Genomic DNA, 27,873 nt, shown 5'->3' on the forward strand with positions numbered 1-27,873 from the left:
TTGTGGGGAACGTCAAGTCACAGCCAAGTCATTCAACACAGCCCTAATATCTGTTTATATTTGGCAAGGCGGCCATTTTGAAGTCAGCACGTACATATTTCCAGCAGGGTCAACCTGCCAAATTATGAATCCCCCCATCATAATTAGACTGGTACCACACACTGTTCATGCAACACACCACGAGGAATGCATCAGAACTTCCCGAGTACTGTGGATAACTTTATTCTACTTTCAGGCACGCAAACTAGTGTATTTTGATTTTCAATTGTATGAGTGTGTAGTAGAAAACGAGGGAAATCAGTTGCATGCCCATACCTCTCATTTATCTTTCCAAATACGATGCATCTTACAAGGAGTGCATCTTACAGCCCAAATTGGTATGTTCACAGCAGTGACCCCCCCGCCAGTTTTATTCCTCATAATTGGAAGAATGCATGGAGTGGGAATCTACCTAAGTTCAGCCAGTATCTTGGTCATGAAAGGGAGACATGAGCTAAGATTGTTGCTGAAGCAGCACACTGAAGTTAAGAAACACACACAGTGCATGCCTGTCAAAATGTACCTCGACTCCTGATGATGTGATCAAATACTAAGCTGTCTCTACTGCTTTATACACTACGTCGTAATTGGCTCCGACTCCGTTTGTTGGTTTAGGTCACAATTTAAATTAGACTGGCTAGCTGGTGCCCAGCTGGGAACTGCTGGAACCACAAAGCACATAGATGTTGCCTTACTGTAATTAATCATTGTACCAATATAGTGCTACCTATTGCATCAACAATCGCAAAGCTGTTGATCAGGGAGTGAGGCCAAATTTAGCATCCAGTATCAACACACAATTATTCAAATGACCCCATGGCAAATTTAGCAGAGCACATTTCTAGTTTTAGCAGATTTGGGCACTGACTAAATATTCAGCCCAGGCCAACTCACCATATCACCTGGCCTGTCAGCAAAGCCTCCCGTCTCGTCGTCTTGACAAGCCAAGATGAAGGCTTCTAGCTTGCGTTTGTCAATCCAATGCAGCCTGCCAATGATCTTGAGGGAGGCTAGCACCCACCAAGAGTAGCAGACATCTGGCAACTTCTCTGGTCTCCCTGGGGCAATCATATCCATAATTGTCTATAATTGACTCATACACCTGTTCTAATCACATCACATTGGTCTGGCTTTAGAAGGGTTTTTGTGTTCTTAACCCCTTGCTGCCGGGTGCTTTTAAAAATGCAGTGCACACATACAGGAGATTTTCAGTTTTCAAAATTCTTCAAAATTCATCATTTCATTTAATGGATGTTTACATCCACACAAATGACTGTTTGGTGGCTACTTTAAGCTGACAGGCAACCTTCATTGACTCCTGAGTATTTCAGCCAGGCCTGCTGCCCTGTGAAGAGAGCCCAGAATTGTGAGGTGTTACATGATTTCCTTTGTCCTCAGTGAATGCAAGCGGCGTCTTTTCAAACGCGGCTGGATTAGCATGCAGCGGTGCTGTGTCGCTCATCAATGGGGCCCCGAAGCACTTTTGTCCGCGATGCTAATGCGCGGGTGCGCTACACCCAAAACAGTGGTATACTGTTTAAAAACAGTGACGGATTACCTTCAAAAAATGCAAGCCGAAAAATGATGGCAATTCCCAGCAGCAGGTCTTTTGTTTCAAGTACGGTCTTTTGTTACACAGACCAGGTCTTTTGTGCCATTTCGGGCACCCCGGCTCCACGTATAAACCCATGGTGCTCAAAATGAGGTTACCCGGCAGCAAGTGGTTAATACACGAATTTCACATGAGAAAAGCGTCAATATAACTGGGATCAAGAATTAATTGTTCGGAAGATATTCCATACAATATACATATAATGTTCATATACTCAAAATAACCATATAAAGGAATGTTAAGACATCATTACTTCAACGACAGTATTCACACAGGATCTACACATTCAAATTACAAAAAGACTATGAATGTATTTTTAAAAATACCTTTAACGGAAACAAAAATTAATTTGGACAGTACAAATGACAAAACACATCCATATTAAATAAGAATGATTCACATATCATGTAACGGACAAACAAGATTTGGTACTGAGTAGTCCCCAATAGATTTTCTCCTTGTATTATACTTGCTTTTTTTGGTGTGTGATCTTTTTATGTTTTTATCGACAGTAACGGAGGTTCCAATGTATTCAATCACCCAAACTCCAACATCGGGGATTCACTTTTGGTTTACTTTTCAAGGACCCAGCCACACGCTTTGTATGGGCTGAGCATACCATTGAGTCCACCAGATGGGAGTTGTCTCTCACAAAGCCACCAGCCTAGCTGGTCTGCATTGACATGATGTAGACTATCAGTGATTGCCAGCATCCCAACACAGCAATACACCTGCACAAAGGAAGGAAAAACTAGACATTATAGCTGTGAAAATGATAAGTTGCAGAATGTTCTCCAATCTTCACGTTTCCTCCAAAAGTTGAGGGTTCCATGACGGGAATGCTCAATTTATAAGCACCAATTTCTCTCTACAAAAAAAAAGAACATGAGATACCCATTTTCCATTCACACTTTTAAAAACATGGCTTTTCGGCACAAAGGATTTTCCTGTTACCCCTGACAACTGGGATTACTGTTGCTCCGACATCACTCTTGGTACCACTTTACTGCTGAAAGGTTTCTGTACAAGTTTGCTCACAGACTGTCTTGTACTGAATCCCCAAACAATAACATTCTTACAAGAAAAATCACTGTTTAACTAATGAATATGAAAAGTTTTATGAACACAGAGACAAGGTTTCAAGGTTTATGAAACACATGAAGATATGAGGAATTACCTTAATTTGTTACATGGGTCCCTGATATTGTCCATTTGACTTGATGCTCGCCAAGCAGCAAAATGATTTGATGATACACAGCTTGTCAGAGAAATTCTCAATAAGAGAAAATATTTAAAGGAACCAGGAAATAGAGGTATTTTTATACATTTTACTAAAAATCCTTGAAATTGCATCTTTGGGTTTAAATTATTCTGATTTTTGTTTTGTTTCGCAATTTTAACCCATATTTTGATGTTTTTTTTTGTTTTTATGCTAATGAAATTTGCATGTTCATGAGCAGAACTATTATGTCACCCAAGGCACTGAATCTCAATGTTGCACTGATTTGTGCACAGAAAATTTCTAAATTTTTTTAACCACTGCTATGGCAGATTTCATTTTCTTTGGCATTTTATTGCTGTGTAAGTATATGGCAATAATCCAGCAAAAATCCTTTTCACAGAAATGTTTGCAGATAGCAAATTTGGGGTTCACACTTTGAATATGAAAACATGGAACCTGAGCCATGTCTTCCTGGATTTACATCAAAGCAAAAGCGCCCTCACTTGTCCAGAATTGCTTGGTCAATTTTTTATGTTTGAAAAAGGGCACCGTTCAGTTCACGTAACTCAAAAAAGATGTCAAACAGTCTTCATACATGGAAGAAGAGTACAGAGATACACAAAAAATAATTCTTAGAAAAATTCATTTCCTGGATCCTTTATGCTGTTGAAGGTCATTTTCATGAGGCCATTTAGTTTGGTCCCTGGCAATTCACCTGTCCTGAATGTGATTCGGAGCCAGGCCGACAGCCAAAGCCACCATCAAAGTTCATACAGGATAGGACGTACTCCACTGCCTTCTGTACATTGATAGCATCCAGTCTGCCCTATGTACAGGTACATGTATGTCAAACAGAAATTGCAAAGGGGTTAATGCTTCTAGTCATTACACCTCATGACGAATTATGGGCCTAACGCACATCTTTCATTGGTCAGTGGTCAAACACATCATGAAAGTTACAGTATCCAACTCCCTGGAGACATTATGTGGAGGACTGAATGTCTACAGTGGAATGTCGCTATACCAAACTCCGCTGTACTGAACAGCGTCCTTGGCTTCCCAATAATTTGTGCACAGATCCTACCGAACACTATTCAGTTGCCGTTTGTTATTCCCAAATGTCAACATGATAAAACAGTGGGTGGTTTTTTTATGTTGAAAAGTGACCATTATTTCCCCAAGGATTAGAAGGGAAAGCCAGTAGTTGTCAATGGTATTGAATAGACACTGGTTTTGCGACTCCACATGATTGGGTGCGGAAGAAAACCGCATGTACGCGCACGGTGGCATTGCACTAACAATAATCTAAAGAGGGCACCGCTGATACACAAATCAACCGAGATTCGTCACAGCATGCATCAGAGATCGATCCTGAGCGGTATTTTCACGAATTTTAGGATAAACTTGATATCAATTTTTTGACTCAACTTTAAATTAAAAAAAAAATTAACAGATACATTTCTATAAACCTTAAACTTGAATGCAACGGCAAAACATCACAAAAACAGCTAGCCAAGGTATCACAAGAGGGTGCACTTCGGTTAGACAAGAGAGGGCGCTATTCAACATGGCAACGAAACATTCGGCAATAAAATTCGCTATACTGAACGACCGCTGTACCGACCATTTAGCGTGGACCCCGTCTTGTTCATTACAGCGACGTTCCACTGTATTTGGCTGGAGCCATTGAGCAGAAGTGACTTAAGATTGGCAGCTACACTCCCAACCATGCATCTATAGTGATGGCTGGTCATCTAATTACTTCAACACACTAACATCTTCAGGTTGCAAAAATGATATTAACGGGAGTCACAACGTCAACACTGGTTGTCAGTTTTGGTCAATTGATAATCAAAGTTTGTAGGCAATGTTCCAGAACAAAACACCAAATTCATGTTGGTTTTAGCTGAATTTGGCTGTCTTCTGAAACCAAGTACAAGGAGGTTCTGAAAATCAACCAAAACCTCAAGAGCATTACTTTTGCAAAAATCCCTTCACTCCAACCATTCTGAGTTGTACAAAGTTTTGAGTTTTGAAGAGAAAGATTTCTCACCAGTAATGCCAAGCACGCAACTGCACAAAATGAAAATCTAGTATCAACTTCCCCTGCAAGAAAAGAAAAAAAACACATGTATTTTCACATAACCGAAATAAGTACACTGAATTATTAAAAAGGCCAAAGAATTCAGGACAGTTGGCAGCCGTGTTACAGTCCAGTCAAGGGTGAAGCCAGCTTCATGGCCTGGGGAGTTCGACTGGTGTGCCAGCAAAATTTGCATCACATGACATGAATTACAACTGCCTCAAGCAATTGGATGATCAGTGGTTCTGTCACAATGGAGTGGACCTCTTGACAGGGAAGGGGGCTGTTTAAACTTCCTGACCTCCCTCCCCCACATCCAGCACAACTTCTTTACAAGCCCATCACTGCTCAATAGACATTCCTCTGTCACCGTTCATTGTCACTTGTGACTTACTTGTGACAGACTCAATTAAAGAACCAAATTTTGAATTCTTCCTTGTAAACCACCATCCTTTGCTCTTTATGTTGACGTGGCTTTAGTGTTTTGAAAGCATATCTGTCAACATGAACACAGGACAGCTAAACTTCAGAGTGACCTAAAGGAAAAAGCCACACTATTTTTATGTCAGCAAAGCGCACATTAGCGTGCAGTGCCAAGTCCAAGCAGGAAGTTCTGGGGTTCTAGATGCTCTCTGGTGCAATCTGAGCCTATTTTGTAGCTTTTTGCATAGAACTTATGACCAAAATAGGATCACAAAATAATTTTACTGTACAAAGAAAATCACTCCTAGTTACTGCCAATTTTATGCTTTTCAATTTCCAACATGATACCACATCTATGTTCCATCTATATTCTTCCAATTCAAATTAAGCAAAGCATAAGTTTTCATAAATGTATATTTCACAGCAGTCAGGTGTCATGTTGGAAATTCAAGAGTACAAGGCCACTTTAATCCTCAATGTGCCTAGTCTCACATTAGACAGATGCCGATCAACCAATACCAAATTTACTTTGAGGGCAGCGGCCTTTCATCCAGCGACCTGTCCACCCGTCCGTTGTAAAGGCAGTGTATTTTTTGACTGGCACTTACATGTACATGTAGCTTTACATCTTTGTGTGCTGCACTATGAATACCAGTGTATCTAGATCGATACCTGTCAAATGGCCCTGTGTGCTGCCATTTATTAGTCGGGGAACCAGACTACTTTTTCCATTGCATCGCACGCATGAGCAGTTTAACCTCTGCTCCAGCTGTTTTGAATATTATTAATAAAGAAAAGTTTGAAAAACCATAATTTTGGGACTAAAATTCTTAATTTGGTATCAACATTGAAATATTGTAATCATTCTGCCAAAATTGGAATGGGTGGCAGGTACAAAAGCTGCATGAGACTTGCCCATTATTCTTTTGTCTGTCTGATGGCAAGCCGCGGTTCTGCCAACAACTTGTGGGCAAAACTGAGGCCACTGAACACTTTCTTCGCCCCCCAAAAAGTTTTGAATCTCATTTCCTGTTCCTCTACCAATAAATTCACCCTGGTCTGGCTGAGACGTCACTGCCAAATGTAAACCTTCCATTTAGTGGGTGCAACACTTACCCCACTTGTCACCGATGAATGAACCATCATCTTGCTCTAGTCCTTTGACATATTCTACTACTTTGTCAACATTGATGACATCCACAGAATCAAAGATGATTAAAATCTGAGAAACAAGGGAAAGAGAAATTAAGATTTAAGTTATGGATATCTGCTACAGTCAGTAAGACCCGGTCTAGACACCATGCCACTGCCATATCAAACTGAGATGATTGAAACTTTACAAAATTATGTACGGCATTATCAGTGCTTCTGGAATCATTTCGCTTGGCAAATTGAGTTCAGCATGGAAGCATCTTTGGCTATACAGGATCTATCGTACAATAACCATTCTCGACAGCGGTGGTACAGCAAATGCATGTAACCTGATTTAACGGTGGACAGTTCATCATTTCATATTGTAGCTTCGTAAGATATAGGAAATTGACAAACTAGGCTTTACAACCTACATACATATACATGTAATTTGTCAACTTCCAATACCAAACGGAGCTAACATAAACCAAATTCAAAATAAACCCTTGGTTTCAACTGTAACTCATACATGTTTGTTTGCTATTACAATTTCAGGCATCCCTTAACCCCTTCGTGCCGGGAGGCGGCTAGACACGCCGTAAAAATTGAGATCCTCAGCCCGCTTTTCAGCTATTATTCTCGGCCCACGCTCGAGCAAACACGGTGAACGAAGAGAGACCCTGGCTCTTGTATATTATATATTTTGTAACCCAGCAACGAAAAGACCGAATTTGCATCATAATGACCAGCTTCACAATAGTCCCCACTTTGAAAAGAGGCAACGGGTATGTGGAAGCTTAAGTAGAGCTGCATGCCACCGAACAATCAGCCTTTTCACCGTGTAATTCAAAGCGTGCAGAGCACGCAGGGCCACAAACCGAGAATTTGCAGTTTGGCAGGTGGCCTTCGTGGCCAAGCAAGGCTGGAATTCTTGGAGTCGGCTTTCGGGAAGAAATTCCCATCGTCAAGGGGTTAAAATGTTCATCGGTACACTGTATATGTGTACCACCATCTTTTATATATGTGAACAAGGCAATGTTCCAGCAAGCATTTGCTACCTACATGTAGGCGACAGTTCACAAAGCACATGCATAGTGACTGTCCTTAGAACTGTTAATAACTCATGTGTGTTTGACTTTTTATATAGATCCTTGCACCTGCATCTTGTAACAGCAAAAACAGCGACTGACACAGGACAGTGGATGGACTGGTTGAGAATTTGGCTCTAGATTATAAATATGTATGAGGAATGGTAAGACGCAATCTTGTCTTGCAAAGTACAATGCTTGAATGCACGTGGCTAAATATCATTGAGGAAAGAACGGCCAGCAGAAACGTATCAATACACAACCAAACATGTACATTTGACTATCGAGACTACAATTGAAGTTTGACACACAGAGCAACTGTCATTCTCCTACGACACTTACTTTCAATTAAGTTCGGCTCAGCAATAGAGGGATTTCACATTAGCACCGTCTGCGCATATCTGCATCGAAACTGAGGCTCTCTGTGTTGAACTTGATCGCGTGCGCCCACGGAGTCCACACAGTACATGGAGTATTTGGTTCGTAAGTGTGACGCCACTTCAGTTTAAACCACGCCCACTGCACAACATACACGACTATCGCAGGTACGTTAGTTCGCGGTCAATTGTCCTTATATTTTCTTTTGATTTCACATGTCGAGTCATCCTGAAAAACTCTTCCACAAAAATTTGCAGCCTGAAAAGTCTGAATTTGACATACCTCTATGTATTTTGTGTCTTAACTCCTTACTTTCAATCATCTGATCGTATTAAGAATTGAAGCTGACACATACAGCCTCGTTTTCAAATGCGGAAGTGCGCAGATCAACGCTAAAAGCGTCGTATTGGGATCCCTCTATAGACAGTTTCTAAACTGAGTCTTACTTAGCCACTTTTGTTTTCTTTGTTTTTTTGTTGTTATTTTGGATGGTTTTTTTGGGGGGGAGACTTACCTGTAATGCACTCAACGTGTATAGCAAATGAGGGTCGTGGTTGACACTGGCCCCAAAACCTCCGCATTCATGCTGACAGCTGATGACAAAGTCGACAATCTCCTGCTGGGCCATGGCATCTAGGTGCTTCATCAAGTCCATGACTGTGATGCCCCAGTAGATTCCACTCATACGCAGGTATTCTGTCATGACATACTCCTAGAATAGATGGGGCAAAAGGAGGTTGGCAAGAAACATTGCCCACTGTCAGGATATCAAAGTTATTTTTTTTCTGAAGGGCCACAAAATATCAAGCTGCTTAACCAAGGCCAAGACAGTAATGATACCCCAGCATAAGCCACTCCTGTGAAGACACATGGACTGCACTGTCAGATACAACAAAGGGGGCAACTGTCACACCATAAGAATAACTGAAGCTGTTTATGTCAAAAATTCACTGTTATTTTGGAGTTGAAAATCTGACTCCAGGTTGCACATAAATTAATTTGGGGGAGATGTATTGCATAATGTACCAGGTACATGTACACTGAAATGCATTTTAGACCTCAAATACAAGATTATATATCACCCAAAGTACACAGAAGTTACATATTTAGAAGGAAAGCCCTTTTTGACATGTAAATAAGAAAGTTCTGGTACCAGTGAGTCCAGGAACATCCAGTGTACATTCTTGCTCTTTCTATTGCTGCAAATCCCACTCAGTTGTTTCCAATAGTCCATGCCATAAAAGTATCAGACACTTGATTTCCTGGGATCAAACATGCATGGAGGAAAAAGTAATTTGTCTTACATAGTCATCTTTCTTGGAACCATAGCTGGCAATGTACTCTACGTGTTTGTCCAGTAACAGTGTGTTGGGAGCATCCGGCTTGAGCGTCACATCTTTGATTGGGGTTCCCTGTGGTACATGTATAATAGAATATAAAAGAATATCGGGAAAAGTACAGTACATGTGGGCAGCAGACAGGGTAAAAGGGACCTGAACTAGAAGGGGGCTGAGCTGGGGGGAGGGAACAGATTGGCAAAGATTAATGTTCTTAGTATGCTATATTAAAGTTCTGGCGGCTGGGGTCGCTACAGCTTACGAGAATACATGCAATGCACCTACATGTGTGAGGCAATTGGCTAGCAACTGTAGTCATAGCATGTGTGTGTTGACCATGGCCACAGTACTTTTTGATGCAGTCCAAGACAGCATGGAAATTTTACATGTGTTTTTCCTTTCGCAGGTATCGGTAGCTATGCATTTGAGATACACAAAACCAGAAAAAATCCCTGTAGTCGGATAGGTGAACTGTTGATTGCAATGCCGTGAGATACATTCATTCCAATCCATGGCGCACGGACCAATCAATGCACACAGTTCGATCGTCAAGTGCTAACTTGGCCAATACACAGGGTTAAACTTAACCTTGCCCGGAGACCAATTACAGCGGCCAGGATTGAGCATGCAAGTTTTCATTTCCAAGCGCAGCTTCTTTTGTTTCTATGGTCAAAATTTGTGCAACGTCCAAAATTTGTGTGAGCATGACTGTCAGTAGAGATGTACATCACAACTCAGAGGCTGTCTCTAAATTCGGAGAAGTCCCTTTATCTGGAGAAAACACCAGCCCCCCGAAAGAGAGAATGTCTCCTTAAAAGGGGACTTTTTTAAAAGAGGGCTTGGGTCAAAAATATCTACATGTACATGCTATTGTTATTTTTTTCTCCCATATTTTCTATTCATATTCACTTATTTAAGTTGTTTTTCATGAACTTTGTGCCATGTCACTTGATTAACTATATGTTAAGGATTGATATTCAAAAAAATTGTTCTGATGCAGTCTTTTTCCTGCCCTGTCTGTCCCATTGCAGACTTCTGCTTGCAATTCTAGAAGTAAACGGTAGAATTGTTTTTTAACCCCTTCGCGACGGATGACAGTAAAAGCCGCCGTAAAATTTAGATCCTCAGCCCACTTTTCAGCTATTATTCTCGGCCCACGCTTGAGCGAACACAGTGACCTAGCTAGCTCTAGACATTGCAAGATTTACAGAATGTGGGCCGAGCTTGGAGGCCATCTCACGCATGCGCAAATGCGTACTACCGCACAAACGTAGATCATTCACGAATCGCGACGGAAAGCGTGGAGTTTCGCAGAATTTTCTGCAAAATACATTGTCCGCAGGCATATTTAGGCCTAGTAATTTCATCACAGCATGGAATTCGGGACTTGCACTTGTGAACGACATTTGAGCAAGCTAGCATGGCTAGCTGTCTTCGTCAAGTAAAAATGTGAGAAAAAATTGTTGAAAAAATTTCGCATAGTAGGAGGATACCCTGGACTGGTAGATGTCGTCCAACCTGGGCTAGGGTCCAAGTTAAATGGACTATACAACATAACACCCTCCATGAACACATTATGAACACTTAATTCGATTTGAACATGTTGAACAGGCACGACAGGTTTTTAAGTTGAACATGTTAAAAGCATTTTTCTATCATTTTTCCTATTCTTCTCGGATAATGAGTGAAATTTCATCCCATTCCCTTCAATTTTAGAATAATCTTACAGTTAAAGTATTCTTTCATAAAGTTTCAACACTTACCATCCCGGCCCGCGAGCTGATGTTTTCACGTTTCTTCCAAAGCCGATGTCATATCAGCACTCCTCATAACACTGGACACAAGTAGGCCTACTACTATATAACTAGCAAGTGAAAAAGGGGACCCGACTAATTCCAGTAACAGCCACAAGGGGGCGCTATGTCAAACTATTCGCATTATTGTGTTCGATCTTACATATATGTACCTGTAGGCTGCATGTATCATGTAAACATTTTATCCGGTCGAACAAAACATGGAGGAAGGAACACTTGGGTTTTGATTTAATTAAATTTGGAAGTCAGTCGTATTTATTGTAATTCAGTAATGATGAGTACATAGGGGCAGACGTGAGATCTTTCACAGAGTGTCTGAATCAGACAGTGTCAATTTGAAACCTAAATATTCCCGGTACCTTTCCACTAGCAAATTAAAGCCCTTCATCGTACCTCCAACGTAAAGCTGCGGTTAGGAAGTCCCCTCCCCACTACCAAAAGAGATGTACCCCAAATATGACCAATTCAAGGGGCAAATGGGTTGGAAATGAGTCCACAAGACTGAGGGAAAGGCAGGAATTTATAGGATCCGTTACACTCCCTGCAGTAGGACCGTGAGTAATTCACAAGCAATACACAGTTGATACTGAGAGAATATGAAACACCCTTTTCTATTTGAACTCAAGCCAAATAATCTTTCCTTCTCCAGTGATCATCTCAAGACCTACATTCTAGATCTTAACAAAATCATACCAACCCAGTCTTTGAACAATACTCATAGCTGTGACAGTGCTTGTAGACAATCTGTACTCCAGCTAGAAATACATGGCTAATTATACAACCCAAACCACTGAGCAATCTTTTATCAAATATAAACCCTTTCCTTTGAAGCCAGCAGTTCAAAAACAAATGAAAACTAATCCAATCAGACGACAAGACTTGTAGATTTTCAAGAGTTGTTCTCTTTATTAAAAAATTGCCTTGCCAATTACAGACATATCAACCCTGTACATTTAGCCCCCACTTCCTACAAGGACACATTCTTCTGGTTTTTGCAGGATCACTGTCACAATTTAGAACTGCAATGTTTTAATATAAAATATATCAGTCAACTTTTTTATCCAAATGAATAATACAAACTGCATTAAAACAATCCTTGCTTAGGAACTTTCGATTCTTTTTTTTGTCTTAAGAATTATACATACATGTACTTAGGTAAATATACACATAATTTCCTCCGTTTCATGTGTTCAAACATCAAAGTTTTCAAATTTAAACCAAAGTAAGTCTTATAAGAACTCACCTTGGGCAGAATGCCGACTTTACAGAAACATTATTCAGCTAACGTACTGAAGAGTTTTGTCAATGCTACCATGCAAGCAGACTGCACAGGGGGTTCAGCACAATATTGCAGTAACATTGTAGTAACTTCCTGGTTGTATGCCTAGCAATGAAAATTCGTTCCTAGGGGTGTTAACAGGTATTTTTGGAACCAGGTATCCATTCTATGTTTAAAATACTGGGTACCCTTAAAATCTACACAACACTAACAAACGGCATTGCGTGAAATATCCCATAACCAGCGGACCATGTGCCTGAACATGAACATGGGCTCTTCCAATGTATGAACATTCAAGAGGGGAATCTCCCCCACCATTTTATTGAACCAAATTGTTACCTTCAGTTTGTAACAAAAAGTAGTTGTGTCTAGTCTCTGAACCGCAGTTAAATCTGTGGGACTGGGTTTTTGAGTAGCACAGTGATATTTCAGCAAAATTCTTCCCTTTGCTATTATACTTAAGTTCACATTCATACATTTTACATGTACCGTACTGTACAGTATGTGCGGATTTTTTCTTTCTTTTTACGGGTACCCAGCCTGAAAAAATGAAACTTGGTTTTGATATCGAAGGGCGGATACCCGGGAAAGGCCTATTAGTTCCACTTCATGGCGCAAAAAATCTTGTGCAGTACGTTTGTTAATAAAAAATGCACAAAACTGACCTCTGAAGTTTGATAAAAGGAAACAGAGTTTGTTTCTAATGGCTACAGACATTTGAGTACGTATAACTCTTTGACACAAAACAAGATTTTTCAGATTGGAACAGGCAACTTCCTAACCAAAATCTCAAAATTGTAAAATCAGTTTTACATTTAAAGAAAAAAATCATAAAATTTATATAGAAGTAAATTAAGGATCAAATTTAAATCCTAGATACATGTATGTCACTTCGTAGTGAAACCAACGACATATTTTGTATTCAAAGTTGTACCACGCACTGTACGTACACAGTGTTCTTCCAGTAACACTGATATTTTGTACTTGTGTAGTACACTAGAGCCTGCCATGATCAGCACTCAAATATACTCAGATCTATTGCTGCAAGTTGAATCAATTCATAAAATTCCTTATCCAGGGCACATGTACATCCAAAATTATAAACTTGCTAGTAAGGACCCAGACGTACATGTACCGAAAAGAAGACAACCATGGAAAGTCATAAAATACATGTAAATCATCCACAACAACCATGATCAGAGTATAAATCATCCAACAATCAAAATCAGAAAATAAATCATCCACAACAATCACTATCAGAGAATAAATAACCCACAACAGTTAAAATTAGAAAAAGTGAACATTTTTAGCACTGAGTTGTTTTTGAACAGTGACCTACATGTATTACTATACAGGTACATAAGGCATATCCAAGGAGACACCGTTGCTATGGTGACACCACACTCGCGCACATACGCATTCTTTAACTCAGGAGAACATGCAATTTGACCAGCTGCAAAAGATCACGCTACCACTACAACAGGGTCTGATCAAATGAGCGCAGAATACATACCTTGTGGCCACCAAGTTTCCCCGGTGACCGACCACCAGTAAGGTGAGTATTTGCTTTTTGTAAACTTGGCAGTAAGGCTCATCGCTGTACATGTACATAAACTGCCTCAGCATTCTTCATCACTGCAGTCACTGCTTGTTTTTATCATGTTGGATTGTCATTATCGTTCCCATTCAGTGCTGGCTCTGCATTTTTCTCATACTTTTTTTGCCATTTGTAAAGTTTTAAGGATTTATGGTGCTTTGTTATTTGTCTTTGCCTACGACAATATGTACATGAGTTCACTCAGGCCGCTGAGAGCCCCCTACACAGCCATGATGGATTTGTATTCTGCTTTATTGATTAGTCCATACCAAAGATTGTATAGCAAGTTAGCAACAAAGGCACAAGATGGATAACTCCGCCCAAAAGATGTAATTACCATGGCCACCGTTTGAGCAAGCAATACGCCTGCGCAGTTTACGGTAATGCTTAGGCGCAGGCTCACCAGGTGCACGTGGCTGTCGCGGGGCCTGCGCCTACGCAGTAATGTGCATTGCGCAGCCGTATCGCTTGCTCAAATGGCGCCCATGCGATTATAACGTTTTACGTGTATTCAAGGTGAAGTTCGCCATACGATCTTTGGTCAATACATACCAGTACCTCAAAGATGCTTCCATACAAATGACTAGTGAGCATCATCCAACTATCAATGAGTTCACGTGAGTTACATGTACACTTGAGTGTAATGCTCTGTAGCAGTTAGTAGTAGATTACTGGGCAGAATTCCATGTTCCTTTCGAGTTTTTCCAGACCAGCTGTGTTGAGCATCACCTTAATGAACAGGAGGTCCATTACCTCCTTCCATTATCTCAAAGTTTGAAGGAGCGACACTTCATTGAAATCTTCATGCATGGACTGTCGCTTACACGTGACTTACAGTAAAAACGCTGGCAGGTTCCCGTGCAAGGTTCCCAGTTCCTCATAATTTTCCAGGCCAGTTGTGTTGACAACCACCGTGATGACATCTTGAGTCCTCTCTTACGCAGAAGTCCAAAGTGCTTGTTTGAAAGAGTTGTGTGAAATGCTCACGGTAAATAGCCGACGGCGAACTACATGCATGTACGTACGTGTGACGTGCAGTAACATTGCAGCAGATTCCCGGTCAAGGTTCTTAGGTTCACTACAGCTTTTCCAGACCAGTTGTATCGACAATCACCTTGATGAACATGGTGTCATCTTTGACGTAGTTGTCACTGGCATTCAGAAGCTCCTGGGTGACAAAGAGTGGGCAGCCGGAGGCGATGTTCATGTCACTGTTTGGCTTCCTGAAGGAAGAGCTGCTCGGGTCAGGACGGAAGGCATCCACGATGTGATCTCGGTTGTTCTGATCCAGCAGCATGAAGGTCACCTTCTGCTGGAAGGGCCAGGGCAGGAGGGCGTCGTGGCGTCCCCGCATGACGACGAAGAACAGCGACAGGTGGCTGTGCTTGCCCATGCCGTCACCGTTCAGGTAGATCCTGGCTGACATCTTGTAGCCATGCCGGCTGGTGTAGAAGACAGGGGAGTAGAAGGAGGTGGTCTTACCAGACACGGCATCCTGCCGACGCCGCTTGTACTCGCTGATACGCCACAGGAGGACACCGTCATAAGACACGGCTTCCAGGGCCTGGATGCGCAGCTCCTGCTCAGCCAAGGCGATGTTCTTCAGTGTCAGCATCTGGTCCTGGGAGTGCAGCCGCTTCTCCTGCTTCTCGGTGAACTCCTTCAGGTAGGCGTTTTGCTTCTCCAAGGCCATGGTCTTGGCATGCACTGCCTCCAGCTCATTGCTGAGCACAGCCAGGACCTGCTGGAAGGTCTCCGTACGATGGTCCAGCACAGCAATCATGGCGCTGATGTCCTCTATCTTCTTCCCCACTTCCCTCTCCAGCTTGGCTATTGCCCTATCCAGGTCTGCCTTCACTTTCTTCACGTCCTTATTGATTCTCGTGATCTCATTCTGCGGGGCTTTTGCATCTGCACAGCCAGCATTAGCTTTTCTCATTTTGCTTTCAGTTGCATCATCAGCTTTGACAACCATATGTTCCTTCAGCAAGTCAGCCAGATCTTCAAGTTCAGCCTCAGACAAGGCGGAATATTTTTTGACTTGGCTTAAACCTTCTGTCTCGTTATCTAACCGCTGTGCCCCACTATCTTTGCCCTTTGAGACAGACACCAGACTACTGATGGTATCAACAATCCTCCGGCCATGGTCCACTAAGCTCTTACTCATGTGATCCTCCAAGCCACCTGCAACAAGCTGAGGATATCAAGACAGAAAAAAGGAGCATCAATTAGAAAAACTGATGTCTGCATTTGTTTTGAACCTATTATCTCTTAGAAAAGCATCCACCTAGACATCAAACTTTTGTTAAAAGATTTGTCAGTGTGCTGCTCATGCCCTGTATATGAATAGACCCGAGGTGTAACGATGTCATGTACATGTACAGTGTTTGTGTAGTGTTGAATTTCAAGAATAAGTTGAGCACGTGGAAAGATGAAGAAAAGACTGCTTACTGATACCCCGCCAAAGAAACCCTTTTGGAATTTCATTTCTAATGAGACTGTACCCAACAAAAAATCTTTCTTTGTTGCTTTTCCTGAGCATCTAAACCAAAGGCCTGCAAGTGGTGAATGGATTAATCAGTGATATGGAAATTTTGATATACATGTGTTTTTTCCATTTGCTGATTTCAAAGCCACCAATAATGGCTTCTTCTGGAAGAGGCAAGAGGATGTCCTGAAGTTTAAACTTCCTGAAACAAGAAACTCAAACACACCGGGCACAAAATCTTTTGAAATAATGTGGAATGTAAAAAGACATGCCCACTTAGTTGAATCATTTGCATGTGTACACTCAATGTACATGTACATGTAAATGGCTGACATTGTAGAGATGCTTTTCATGAACAAGTTCAGTATTTCACAATGCAAACACCTGCGCTGATATATAAGACAGACACTGGTATTACGTAAGTGTGCTGCTGTTCATTTTACACATGCACTCTTGGAATACTGAACTTGCTCTTTGCAAAAAATACTTCATTTTGATGATCCCTGAGCAGAACCTGCCTATCTTTTTAACACCTTGATTAAATCCCATGCAAACACAGAATACGAAAACTGAGAGAAAAAAGAATCAGGCATTGTGGTTGGATTGAGTAACAGTTGGACTGCTGCGTGACGGCGCGCATAGGCATTGCGTCCATGCGCAACTTAATAAACAATGACATTCTTTGTTTGTGTTTTTGATTTATTCCGTCTTATCCTGTGTAACGGTACAAGTCTGGGAAAAGAAAACCTTCAGGTAAATAGAACAATTTAAATGAATGATTTCATTTAAGATTGGAATTTCACAGAATAAATTGTACGATACGATAAGATTGCATTAGTGATTGCCAATGTAGAAATAAATGTAGATTTGCTTGCAATTTACAAGATAACCGAGCTCTGTCTGGCTATCCGTTCAATATATTGCTGGTTTGTACATTTGGTACATTAGACGGATTAGACTTCATTTTCTGACATGTCAATGGTATGATTTTCACTCTGCCTTCTGTTTGTTTTATTCATGATCAGCCCACTAATTCTAGTTTTAGCTCATTCTAATTACAGCGATATCTGGTTTAGCGACTAGTTCAGTTGTATCAGATGAAGTTGATATATTTCAGTAGAATGTAAATTTATGTTAATCTTTGTCACTAGGGAAAGTGAATAGTTTGAAACTTATCGATTCAAGTTAGATTTCTAATTAAGCCCACTTTTTGTTTCTGTGTTTCCAGAATGTTGTCATTGTTCCTGGACACCCAATAAAAAATATACAGAAGCAACGATTAGAAGATCCCGCTTGTATCGTAGTGATCTGGAGTCTTTCCAGATGTTTGTATTATAAATGGATATAAGCCCCCCAAAAAGTTAAACTGTGCGCAGTAATTTTTTAAAAATGTTTTGCAGTTTGCACAGGATTTTCTGCTGCCCCCAAGACCAACGAACATCAGCTGAGCCACCGATAGCAATGAGGCTAAATCCAAAGCTGGGTTTCCAGTGCCATCACATTGCCAATGCAAAGAGCCAGGGATTGACCACTCAGTGTGCAGGCTAAAATTGGCTCGTAGGTAGCAATCAAGTCATGTCCGATGTGTAATGTGATGTACTGCACGCTGTATCCCAGTATGAAAGGGCTAACAAGAATACATGTATAAGTTTGTTGAAGAGTTCTGACTCATGAAGAAGGTTTGGAATCTGTTTACACTTGTTGGTGACAGTTTTGGTGGCAGTTTCATTCGTATTGGTTGAACAGAACAGAGATGCCAATAAGTTGCAGGCCTTCCAAGTTATGGAGGTATTCATGTACATGTACGAGTCTGTTATCTTGACATTAACAAAGTGTGACTTCAGGGAAAATGGAGTTGCGAGATGTCTGGTTTTGAGTTAACAAGAGTTTAATGTACAGTATTTGTGTACATGAGAAAAGATTGATACATGTATATGTATATCAAAACTACGTAATACTGGATTTCTGATAAATCAATTATCAAGAACTCTGATAGATAGACCCCACACATGCGACTCTGATTAACCAACATCAGTATTAAGGTTGTACGACCCATAATAGGTCCATAAAAAATCTCAACAGAATACTGAAGAAACTAGACAGTGATCCTCGTCTACCGTAGTTTCCTTACTGCAGAGCAGGAGGCATAACGGGCACATTGAGAGAGTAAACGTATTGCTTAAATAAACCATGCAGCTGCAAGTCTTGACATTTGCAGTAAAACTATACGAACATGTGTACATGTATGGCAGTTAAATTGTGCACATCAACATCACTGGTCCCACTGCCATCACTGGTCCCACTGCCATCACGGTGCTCTTCTTTCCTATCAGACCAAAAGCCCACCCCATGTATTGCAAAAACACAGGCTATAATGCCACTGACTATGTCAATTGGGCCTGATACACCTACGTGTCCGTGTACATGCATTTGTCAAAATACAAACTGCTGCCACTGAAAGACCAGTGTCAACAATATAATTTGACTACATACATTTACATATACACCAATATCCTCATCACAGCTACTGCTGCTGCTGTCCGAGTCACTATAAATTGGGTCAGCATCCATCTTGTCCTTATGCAGTGACAAAAATCGGTCTGAACTGCAAGAGAACTGTGTCTGTTTTGACCTCCATGTACAAACACGTTTACTGCGCATGCCCAGGCACTAGCTTACATTACTCTACCTGTACACAAGAGGGCGCTGTGCCAAACAATCGCAAACTATAAATGTACTGTAAGGAAACTTAGAAAGGAGCTACATGTATATAACTAAATTGCGCATACCGGTATATCAATCCCAACTGACTGAAGCGTACATGGGCCAATGTGCACAAAGTAGGTTGCTTGATTTATGTCGCGCCACACAATGAATACATGCGCCTCAATGGCGAAGGTCAGCTATTTCTATGCAATTTACAACTACATGTAGGGCAACTGCTGAGCATGTTTCCGGAGAAATGAACTCAAAAGGCATCTCTCTCATGCTTCAAAGGGTAAGTAACAATAAACAACAGATTATTTATAGATGGTGGCCACATCTAACATGCTTCCAACCATGATTGGTATACTGCGGTATTTACAAGAGTTGTCAAAAAAAAAAAAAAAAATTGTGGGTTTTCTTTTACTTACAATGTACTTGTATAAGCATCTTGTATATTGTGAAGGTCTTGATTACTCATGCTCTTTCAATTAAAAACATGCTAACATGATATCAGCATCACACAAGTTAGTCCTAACTGAAGCCTAAATACTTGCCACATTTCTGACTAAAGTTAAGAAGATTTTCGAAAAAGTTTCAAAATTTTCAAAGAGGAAACTAAACCCGGTCAAATATGTGTAAATCATACATATAATTCAAGGCATGTACATGCATACCAAGCCATTCACTCTCATTTCTGTTAAACTCTTTTAAGCTTTCTGTTGTTTTAAAAGTCTTTTTTTCCAACTTTCATTCTTAACTTAGATAATCATACCATAGATGTACCGATGCTCACCAAAAATCAGTGACTTGGTTGACAGAAAAGACTCCAAAATCCTTTGATCAATTTTACGTACGGTTCTCAGACCAAACTTAATACTGAATTGTTGAGGGAAACTCCCCTCACGTGGCTGCAGTTGGCGGGAATGGAAGTGGAATTTACTGGCAACGCATTTCCCCGCCAAACAAGGTCATGTGATCACTGATGGGTGTTAATACAGCAATAGTCACTTCTTGTAGCTGACACACAAGAGGGCGCAACTGCGCCACATGAACAAAGGAGTTGTCTATGATCCAAATAAGCCTGTATGTCTCTGTGTCAAACTGAGGTCATGTATTGTACATGTATGTGTACGGGTAGTCCATATTATCAAGCATGTATGCGGCCCACTCTGCAAAAATGTGTCTCAAGTCACTGGAGACACTTTTGGAATTTCACTTTGTATGAGGTTGAGGAATTTAAGCTCTTTGTTTTGATATGTCACTCAGTTTGGTTTGATCAAAATGGACATTGTGTAGATTATACAGTGTTGAGGATTCCTACCGGTATTGCTTCAACACTGTGCAAGATTTTCTCAAAGGCCTAACTCAAAAGTGGCTCTGGCGAAACGTGACTCAGTTTTGTATAGCAGGTCACATATAGATCTTCGTGTTGTCTGCTATACTAGCAGTTTGCATACAGGTGTACATGCAGTGACAACTGTTATACTGGTCTTTCCTAAAGATTTTTTTTATTATAAATGGATATAAGCAAAAAAAGTTAAACTGTGCGCAGCAATCTTTAAAATTTTTGGGGCAGTTTGCACTGGGTTTATCTGCTGCCCCCAAGACCAACGAACATCAGCTGAGCCACCGATAGCAATGAGGCTAAATCCAAAGCTGGGTTTCCAGTGCCATCACATTGCCAATCCAAAGAGCCAGGGATTGACCGTTCAGTGTGCAGGCTAAAATTGGCTCGTAGGTAGCAATCAAGTCATGTCCGATGTGTAATGTGATGTACTGCACGCTGTATCCCAGTATGAAAGGGCTAAAAAGAATACATGTATAAGTTTGTTGAAGAGTACTGACTCACGAAGAAGGTTTGGAATCTGTTTATAAACACTTGTTAAGGACAGTTTTGGTGGTGGTTTCATTCGTATTGGTTGAGCAGAACAGAGGCGCTAGTAAGTTGTGGCCATTCAAGTTATGGAGGTATTCATGTACATGTACCAGTCTGTTATCTTGACATGAACAAAGAGTGACTTCAGGGAAAATGGAGTTGCAAGATGTCTGGTTTTGATGAAGAGTTTAATGTACAGTATTTATGTACATGAGGAAAATTGATACACTGTACATGTACATGTACACGTACATGTATGTCAAAAATACTCAATACTGGATTTCTGATAATCAATTTCAAGAACTCTGATATTGACAGACCCTACACACGCGAGTCTGATAGCCAACATCAGTATTCAGATAGTATCATCCATAATGAGTCCATTAAAAATCTCAACAGAATATTGAAGCCTCTAGACAATGACCCTGGTCTAGTTTCCTACCTGCAAAGCACGAGGCACAACAGGGGCACATTGAGAGAGTAAACATACATGTATTGCTTAATGAAACCAGCTGCAAGTCTTGACATTCACGTACATGTACAGACATGTGACCATGTACATGTATGGAAGTTAAACTGGTCCCACTGCTATCACGGTGTTTTTCTATTCTATCAAGTCAAAAACCCACCCCATGTTTTGCCAAAGCAGGCTATAGTGCCACTGGCCCACATCATACCGGTAACTGTGTCAATTGGGCCTGATGGGACATACGTATGCGCACATGCATACCCATTTGTCAAAATACAAACTGCTGCCACTGAAAGACCAGTGTCAACGATATAATTTGACTACATACATCCTCATCACAGCTACGGCTGCTGCTGTCCGAGTCACTATAAAATGGGTCAGCATCCACCGTGTCATTATGCAATGACAAAAATCGGTCTTCACTGCAAGAGAACTGTGTCTGTTTCGACCTCCATGTACAAACACACGTTTATTGCCCATGCCCGGGCACTAGCTTACACACACATACGTGTACATTACTCTACATGTACACAAAAAAAGAGGGCGCTGTGCCAAACAATCGCAAACTATATATGTACATATAAGGAAACTTAGAGAGGAGCTACATGGGCCTATGTGTAGGTTGCTTGATTTATGTCGTGCCACGTAATGAATACATGCGCCTCGATGGCAAAGGTCAGCTATTTCTACGCAATTTAAAATACATGTAGGGCAACTGCTGTGCATGTTTCCGTGCGAGATGAACTCAAAGACCATCTCTCATGGTTCAACGGGTAAGTAACAATAAACAACAGATTATTTATAGATGGTGGCTACATCTAACATGCCTCCAACCATGGTTGGTATACTGCGGTATCTGCAAGAGTTGTCAAAAAAACCAAAAAAACACTAATTTGTGGGTTTTCTTTTACTTACTTGTATAAGCATCTTGTATATTGTGAGGGTCTTGATTACTCGTGCTCTTTCAATTAAAAAACGTACTAACATGATATCAGCATCACACAAGTTAGTTCCAACTGAAGCCTAAATCCTTTCAGTTACAACATTTCTGATTAAGAAGATTTTCGAACAAGTTTCAAAATGTTACAGGGGGAAACTAAACCCAGTCAAATACGCGTCAATTATAGATAATGTACATGTAGAATTCAAGGCATGTACATTGTACATGTATACCAAGCCATTCACTTTAATTTCTGTTAACCTCTTGAAGCTTTTTTGTTATAGAAATCATTTTTTAAAGCTTTCATTCTTAACTTAGGTCATCATACCATAGACATGATAGATGCACCGATGCTCCCCAAAAATCAGTGACTTGGTTGACAGAAGAGCTAGAAACTCAGAAATCCTTTGATCATTTTATGTACGGTATTCAGAACAAAATTTACACTCGATTGTTCAGGGGAAAATCCCCTCACATGGCTGCAGTTGGCGGGAATGGAAGTGGAATTTTACTGGCAAGGCATTTCCCGCCAAACGGTCATGTGACGGGGTTGCTTCAACAACAGTCACTACGTGTACACAAGAGGGCGCATACAACTGTGCTACATGAACAAAGGAGTTGTCTATGCCTCTGTGTCAAACTGAGGTCATGTACTGTACATGTACATGAAGCATAACAGCAACAGTAGTGTCTGCTATATAGTTTGCATACAGCTGCACCAGTCACAAAGCCCAGATATGATGTACATGTATATTTGTTCAACCATGGACTTCCCTTGGGAGTACTGGTACACGTACATTTAGTCGTTTTTCAACTCTGAATCTTCAGCAATACGGTGTAGATACGAGATTTAGAAAATAGCATTACAATTGAAACATCACACAACTGAAAGTGATGTGGGAACTGTATAGGTTTTAAGCCTGCATACTCACCTGCAAAATTAATGCCAATGGATACGCAGTTTAGGCAAGCACAAACATGTACAGAAATGTTCAATTAACTTATAAAATCCACAAGGTGTTTGAAAGACTTTGAAAGCATTTCTCTGTAACACACATGCAATGTGTCACCAAAAATATTTAGCATTTGAAATTGAATCAAACAAAGGAGCTGCACTGAGCTCCCCCCCCAAAAAAAAACCATCAGTAGAACACATTTATCATTTACTTCCTGTCTGAGTAGATGCCACGTCGACACTAGTCGATTTACAGGCCAATATCAATGAGCACATCTGGTTCTTATCTACAAACATACATAAATGCATACTGCACATGTCAGGAGCCATCCATTCCAACATGTCCAACCACAACATAACAATATCTCTAAAGGGAACAATTGTGGTAAAAATATCTGCTTATCTGGGTATCTGCAGTGTGAATTTTTATGTGCAAAAACTTCCTGGATTAACCCTAACCCCCAAGAGTGTATGTAAAATCGTGCTGAAATTGGAGGATTTGGGAGTATTAGGGTTAATACATGTATAATGTCAAATTTCAAACAAAATGAAAAATAACGTACCGACCAAACCTCTTCACTAATGTAATGAACCTCACATTCCTGAAGCAACTGTGCATTCTTCCCCTGTTCTATCGTGACAGGGACTTTACACTGAACAGAGAATTAACAAAAACTACCCTGCAATGCAGACGTAAAAGGTTCATTCTCATTGGAGGTGCACATTTAACATCCTGTGAGAACACATGGTACTGTACAAGTCCAAATACTAACGTACATGTATGTAACAGACACAAAGTAATGAAAGAATTTAAATGTCACATTAGCTCATAAACAACCATAAAAATCATTATTGATACTTTTCTTACGTACATGTAGTTTTATAAACACAAAAATACATTATCATTGTCATCCATGTATATGTACATGTATATGTACTTGCACATGGTGTGTGTTTATCATCGGAGTATACAAAGCATTTTTTTATAATACAAATCCATGCAAAATATATGCTCTGATGAGCACCAGTTTAAAATAACTGTGTCTACATTATAAATGTACGAGATAAAACAACATGGCTGAAAGAATCCCCTGACTTTAAATAATGCAATTTTAGAAGAAAAAAAACATGAATAAGTGACATTACTTCGTTCTCTTGGTGTTTTGAGCATTTTGAAAAAAAAAAACCCAATAGACTAAATTCATTGTTTTCTTATTCCTACCCAGATTGTGGGGGGGGACCAGAATTTAGAGTCTGTCTTTGTTTTTTTCTCTTGTGACCCGGTAGGGTTTTCAGCTACATGTACATGTACGGTTGCAATCCAATAAATAAGAAAGTGCTGGCCTAACAGTGTACATCTACCAATCATATACAGGAAATATACATGTACATGTATAAAAGAGAACGGTAGGCCCACATGTAATTATTACCATAACTAAATACCTTGCATTGTCATGTTTTAGGAGTGATAAAATATCACTGTTCAGTACAATCTGTATTCGTTGTTGCATGAAATGAAACGTGTACAGTACAATATGCATGCGCCGTGTAGGTGTACCAGTAGTCAAAACTAAAACTGAAACTGACTTATTATTTTGACATTCACAAGCACTGGTGAGTGGTTAGCCTTTTGTTTGTTTTTCATGGCAGGGGCACATCTATTTGACAACCTGTGGGAGGGAAAACAGGTGAATAAACCACAAAAGGTTTTAATAGTTTTTCCTTTAGGGGTGGTCTTTGTTGAAAATAGTTCTCAAGCATGGGAGTGCGTGTTTAGTCTAGAAGACCTGACTACAAGCTGTTAAACAGAAAAAGCAAGGCCCTTTGTTGAACTACATGTATGTGCTCGTATGTACAAACTTGTACCACTACATGTGCTCAATCCTTTCAATGATGGGCAGTACACTCAATTGCAGTACGTTGGTCTGTACTGAATTGTTTGACAGTTTTGGTACATATTATTTTATTTGTCTGTTAGTCCCTTTTTCATGATTGCAAATTGACTGATTTATTAGTTTGTTTTGAGTTTTCAGCGTTTCAATTTATCTGGCAGCACCAAGGAAACCAGCTAGACATTACATTATTTTTCAATCACGCAGGCGTGCTACTTTTCTATATTATGTGCTGTCTTTTTTATGATAGCTGTTAAATGGATTTAAACATTTGCTTGTGTGCATTTTGAATGTTGATTATTTACCTGTAAAGTTAAAAAAAAATGCAAAACGACAAACAGCTGTGTGCACATTTGTGGCAAAAGTGCATGGTTTGAACCCCAATATGTGTTAAACGCTTCTCTCCCATTGTTTGGTAATAGAGAGCTCTTCTAATCCATGCATGAAGGGTTTACAAAATGCTACATATATTTTTAAACATATACATGCATGTAGTCTTTGACAATGCATCCTTGTGTCTCAATTATTTTAAATTTTTGTTTCCTGTTGCAAATGGTATTCTGGTGCCGTGCTAGTTTTCTTGCTGACAAGTACCTGCATTTCAGTATTTATGAGCAAAACTGAGAGTTTATTCAGGGAAAAACCTCAATGTTACATTGATTTGTACACAAAGCTCAGACTGGAATTTCTAAGTGTTTGCTAGCCTGAATTTTCTCTTCTTTGGGATTCCTTCGTGTGTAAGTGCACAGAAAAAAACAAACGAGTAAACTTTTCTCAGCAATGGTGTCAATTTTGTGTTCACAATGTATAACATGAACAGTGCCTTCTCTGAATGACATCACAGCAATAATGGTCTCAAGTGGCCAGGAAAAGCGTGCATGATTTCCCTTTTTCTAAAAGTACCCTAACATTTAATTTTAAAAGGGATTTCAAACAGTTTTGATACTCTGAGAAGAATGACACTGCACTACAAGTAAGTCTGAGAAAATTCACTGCCTAGACCCCAGACTTGGTCTTATAGGCTTGATAGTGAAGATGTCAAAATCGGGAAAGGAGAAATACACCAAATTGGAACAAACCCCGCAGACAGCCCAAACCTGCTACCAATTGCACTGATAGAACTTTCCGTACAAGTACTGGCAGGCTAAGTTTCTGTACGCCTTAAATCTTGAAGGATCAAAGTGGCTAGACTGTTGGACGTGCCAAGTGCTACAAAAACCAGGCAGCTATGATGCAATTTGCTACGTACCTTTACGTTGCAACCAAGTGGAGAAAAAATGCAATTGATCTTCCTCTTAGCACAGTCTCCAGTTTCGGGATGTAAATGTTTTTCCATCTGTGAAATAAGGGAACGTTCTTTAATCCTGATGAAATTCTTCGCCCATGCTCGTGTCTGGGGCCCAGTTTGCTTGAGCACTGTAGCCGAATTTATTCTACTTTACGATACCTCCATCCATCTCATGGAAACCATGCATAAGTAACAAACAATAAGCAGAGAAAATGAACACGCCAACACCCCAGCAACAATTTGCTTTGAACTGTGGTGCAACCACTGAAATGTCGATCCATACGCCATGTATCAGCACATCAAGGCCATGAAGCCAGCTCAATGTTACCAGTAGTTTTCTCCTATCTGCTCTGCGCTGGGATGAGAGATGCTGTGTAGGACCAGCATCCCTTTGGTGAGCAATGGTGCAAAAACTTTCAGACAAAAATGTGTTCACTTTAACAAGATTAACCAGGGCGTGGTGTCCGGTTCCTCAAGTTTGCCATGAATGGATTTGTTCTGATTTGTGGTTTTTCAGAGATGTTTGCTTAGTGGCTCTGTGGTGTGGTATTTATAATGGGCCGTATGTGGTTTTGTGATGTTCACTTTGGAGGTGTGTGAAGTTGTGTGGTATTTGCAATGTGTTGTATGTGGTTTTGTGATGTTTACTTTGGAGGTGTGTGAAGTTGTGTTGTATGTGGTTTTGTGATGTTTACTTTGAAGGTGTGTGAAGTTGTGTTGTATGTGGTTTTGTGATGTTTATTTTGGAGGTGTGTGAAGTTGTGTGGTATGTGGTTTTGTGATTTTCACTTTGGAGGTGTGTGAAGTTGTGTGGTATTTGCAATGTACTGTATGTGGCTTTGTGATGTTTACTTTGGAGGTGTGTGAAGTTGTGTGGTATGTGGTTTTGTGATGTTCACTTTGGAGGTGTGTGAAGTTGTGTTGTATGTGGTTTTGTGATGTTTACTTTGGAGGTGTGTGAAGTTGTGTGGTATGTGGTTTTGTGATGTTCACTTTGGAGGTGTGTGAAGTTGTGTTGTATGTGGTTTTGTGATGCTCACTTTGGAGGTGTGTGAAGTTGTGTTGTATGTGGTTTTGTGATGTTCACTTTGGAGGTGTGTGTAGTTGTGTGGTATTTGCAATGTGCTGCATGTGGTTTTGTGATGTTTACTTTGGAGGTGTGTGAAGTTGTGTGGTATTTGTGGCACGTCCTTGAAAGGAGACAACTCACTGCCAATACTCTGTACTGTTTGAACGAGTGACGTTATGCTGCAAGC

The 27,873-nt window shown here is 40.4% G+C and overlaps 2 protein-coding genes across 6 annotated transcripts in view; both read right to left on the bottom strand.

Annotated features, from left to right (window-relative positions):
- The window catches only part of rabggtb (Rab geranylgeranyltransferase subunit beta), a 12,958-nt gene extending 1,754 nt beyond the window's left edge, over positions 1-11,204 (bottom strand). Inside the window, exons 1-8 of the mRNA XM_087131598.1 lie at positions 11,077-11,204; positions 9,281-9,388; positions 8,491-8,688; positions 6,496-6,601; positions 4,927-4,979; positions 3,589-3,699; positions 2,271-2,382; positions 934-1,097 (exon numbers count right to left, since the gene is read on the bottom strand). Of these exons, the coding sequence (XP_086987724.1) occupies positions 934-1,097; positions 2,271-2,382; positions 3,589-3,699; positions 4,927-4,979; positions 6,496-6,601; positions 8,491-8,688; positions 9,281-9,388; positions 11,077-11,079 (855 nt within the window). The 5' untranslated portion in view covers positions 11,080-11,204. The remainder of the gene's footprint in view (positions 1-933; positions 1,098-2,270; positions 2,383-3,588; positions 3,700-4,926; positions 4,980-6,495; positions 6,602-8,490; positions 8,689-9,280; positions 9,389-11,076) is intronic.
- An 802-nt stretch (positions 11,205-12,006) lies between these two features.
- LOC110981046 (TNF receptor-associated factor 2-like) overlaps positions 12,007-27,873 on the bottom strand; it is a 40,256-nt gene continuing 24,389 nt past the window's right edge. For all 5 annotated transcript variants that reach the window (XM_022238214.2, XM_022238217.2, XM_087131597.1 and 2 more), the window contains exons 7-8: positions 26,579-26,665; positions 12,007-16,197 (exon numbers count right to left, since the gene is read on the bottom strand). In XM_022238214.2, the coding sequence (XP_022093906.1) occupies positions 15,082-16,197; positions 26,579-26,665 (1,203 nt within the window). In that variant the 3' untranslated portion in view covers positions 12,007-15,081. The remainder of the gene's footprint in view (positions 16,198-26,578; positions 26,666-27,873) is intronic.

The sequence above is a fragment of the Acanthaster planci genome, unplaced genomic scaffold (assembly GCF_054643075.1).
Source record: "Acanthaster planci isolate LZ-2023a unplaced genomic scaffold, COTS_SCS Contig3, whole genome shotgun sequence".
Lineage (NCBI taxonomy): Eukaryota > Metazoa > Echinodermata > Asteroidea > Valvatida > Acanthasteridae > Acanthaster > Acanthaster planci.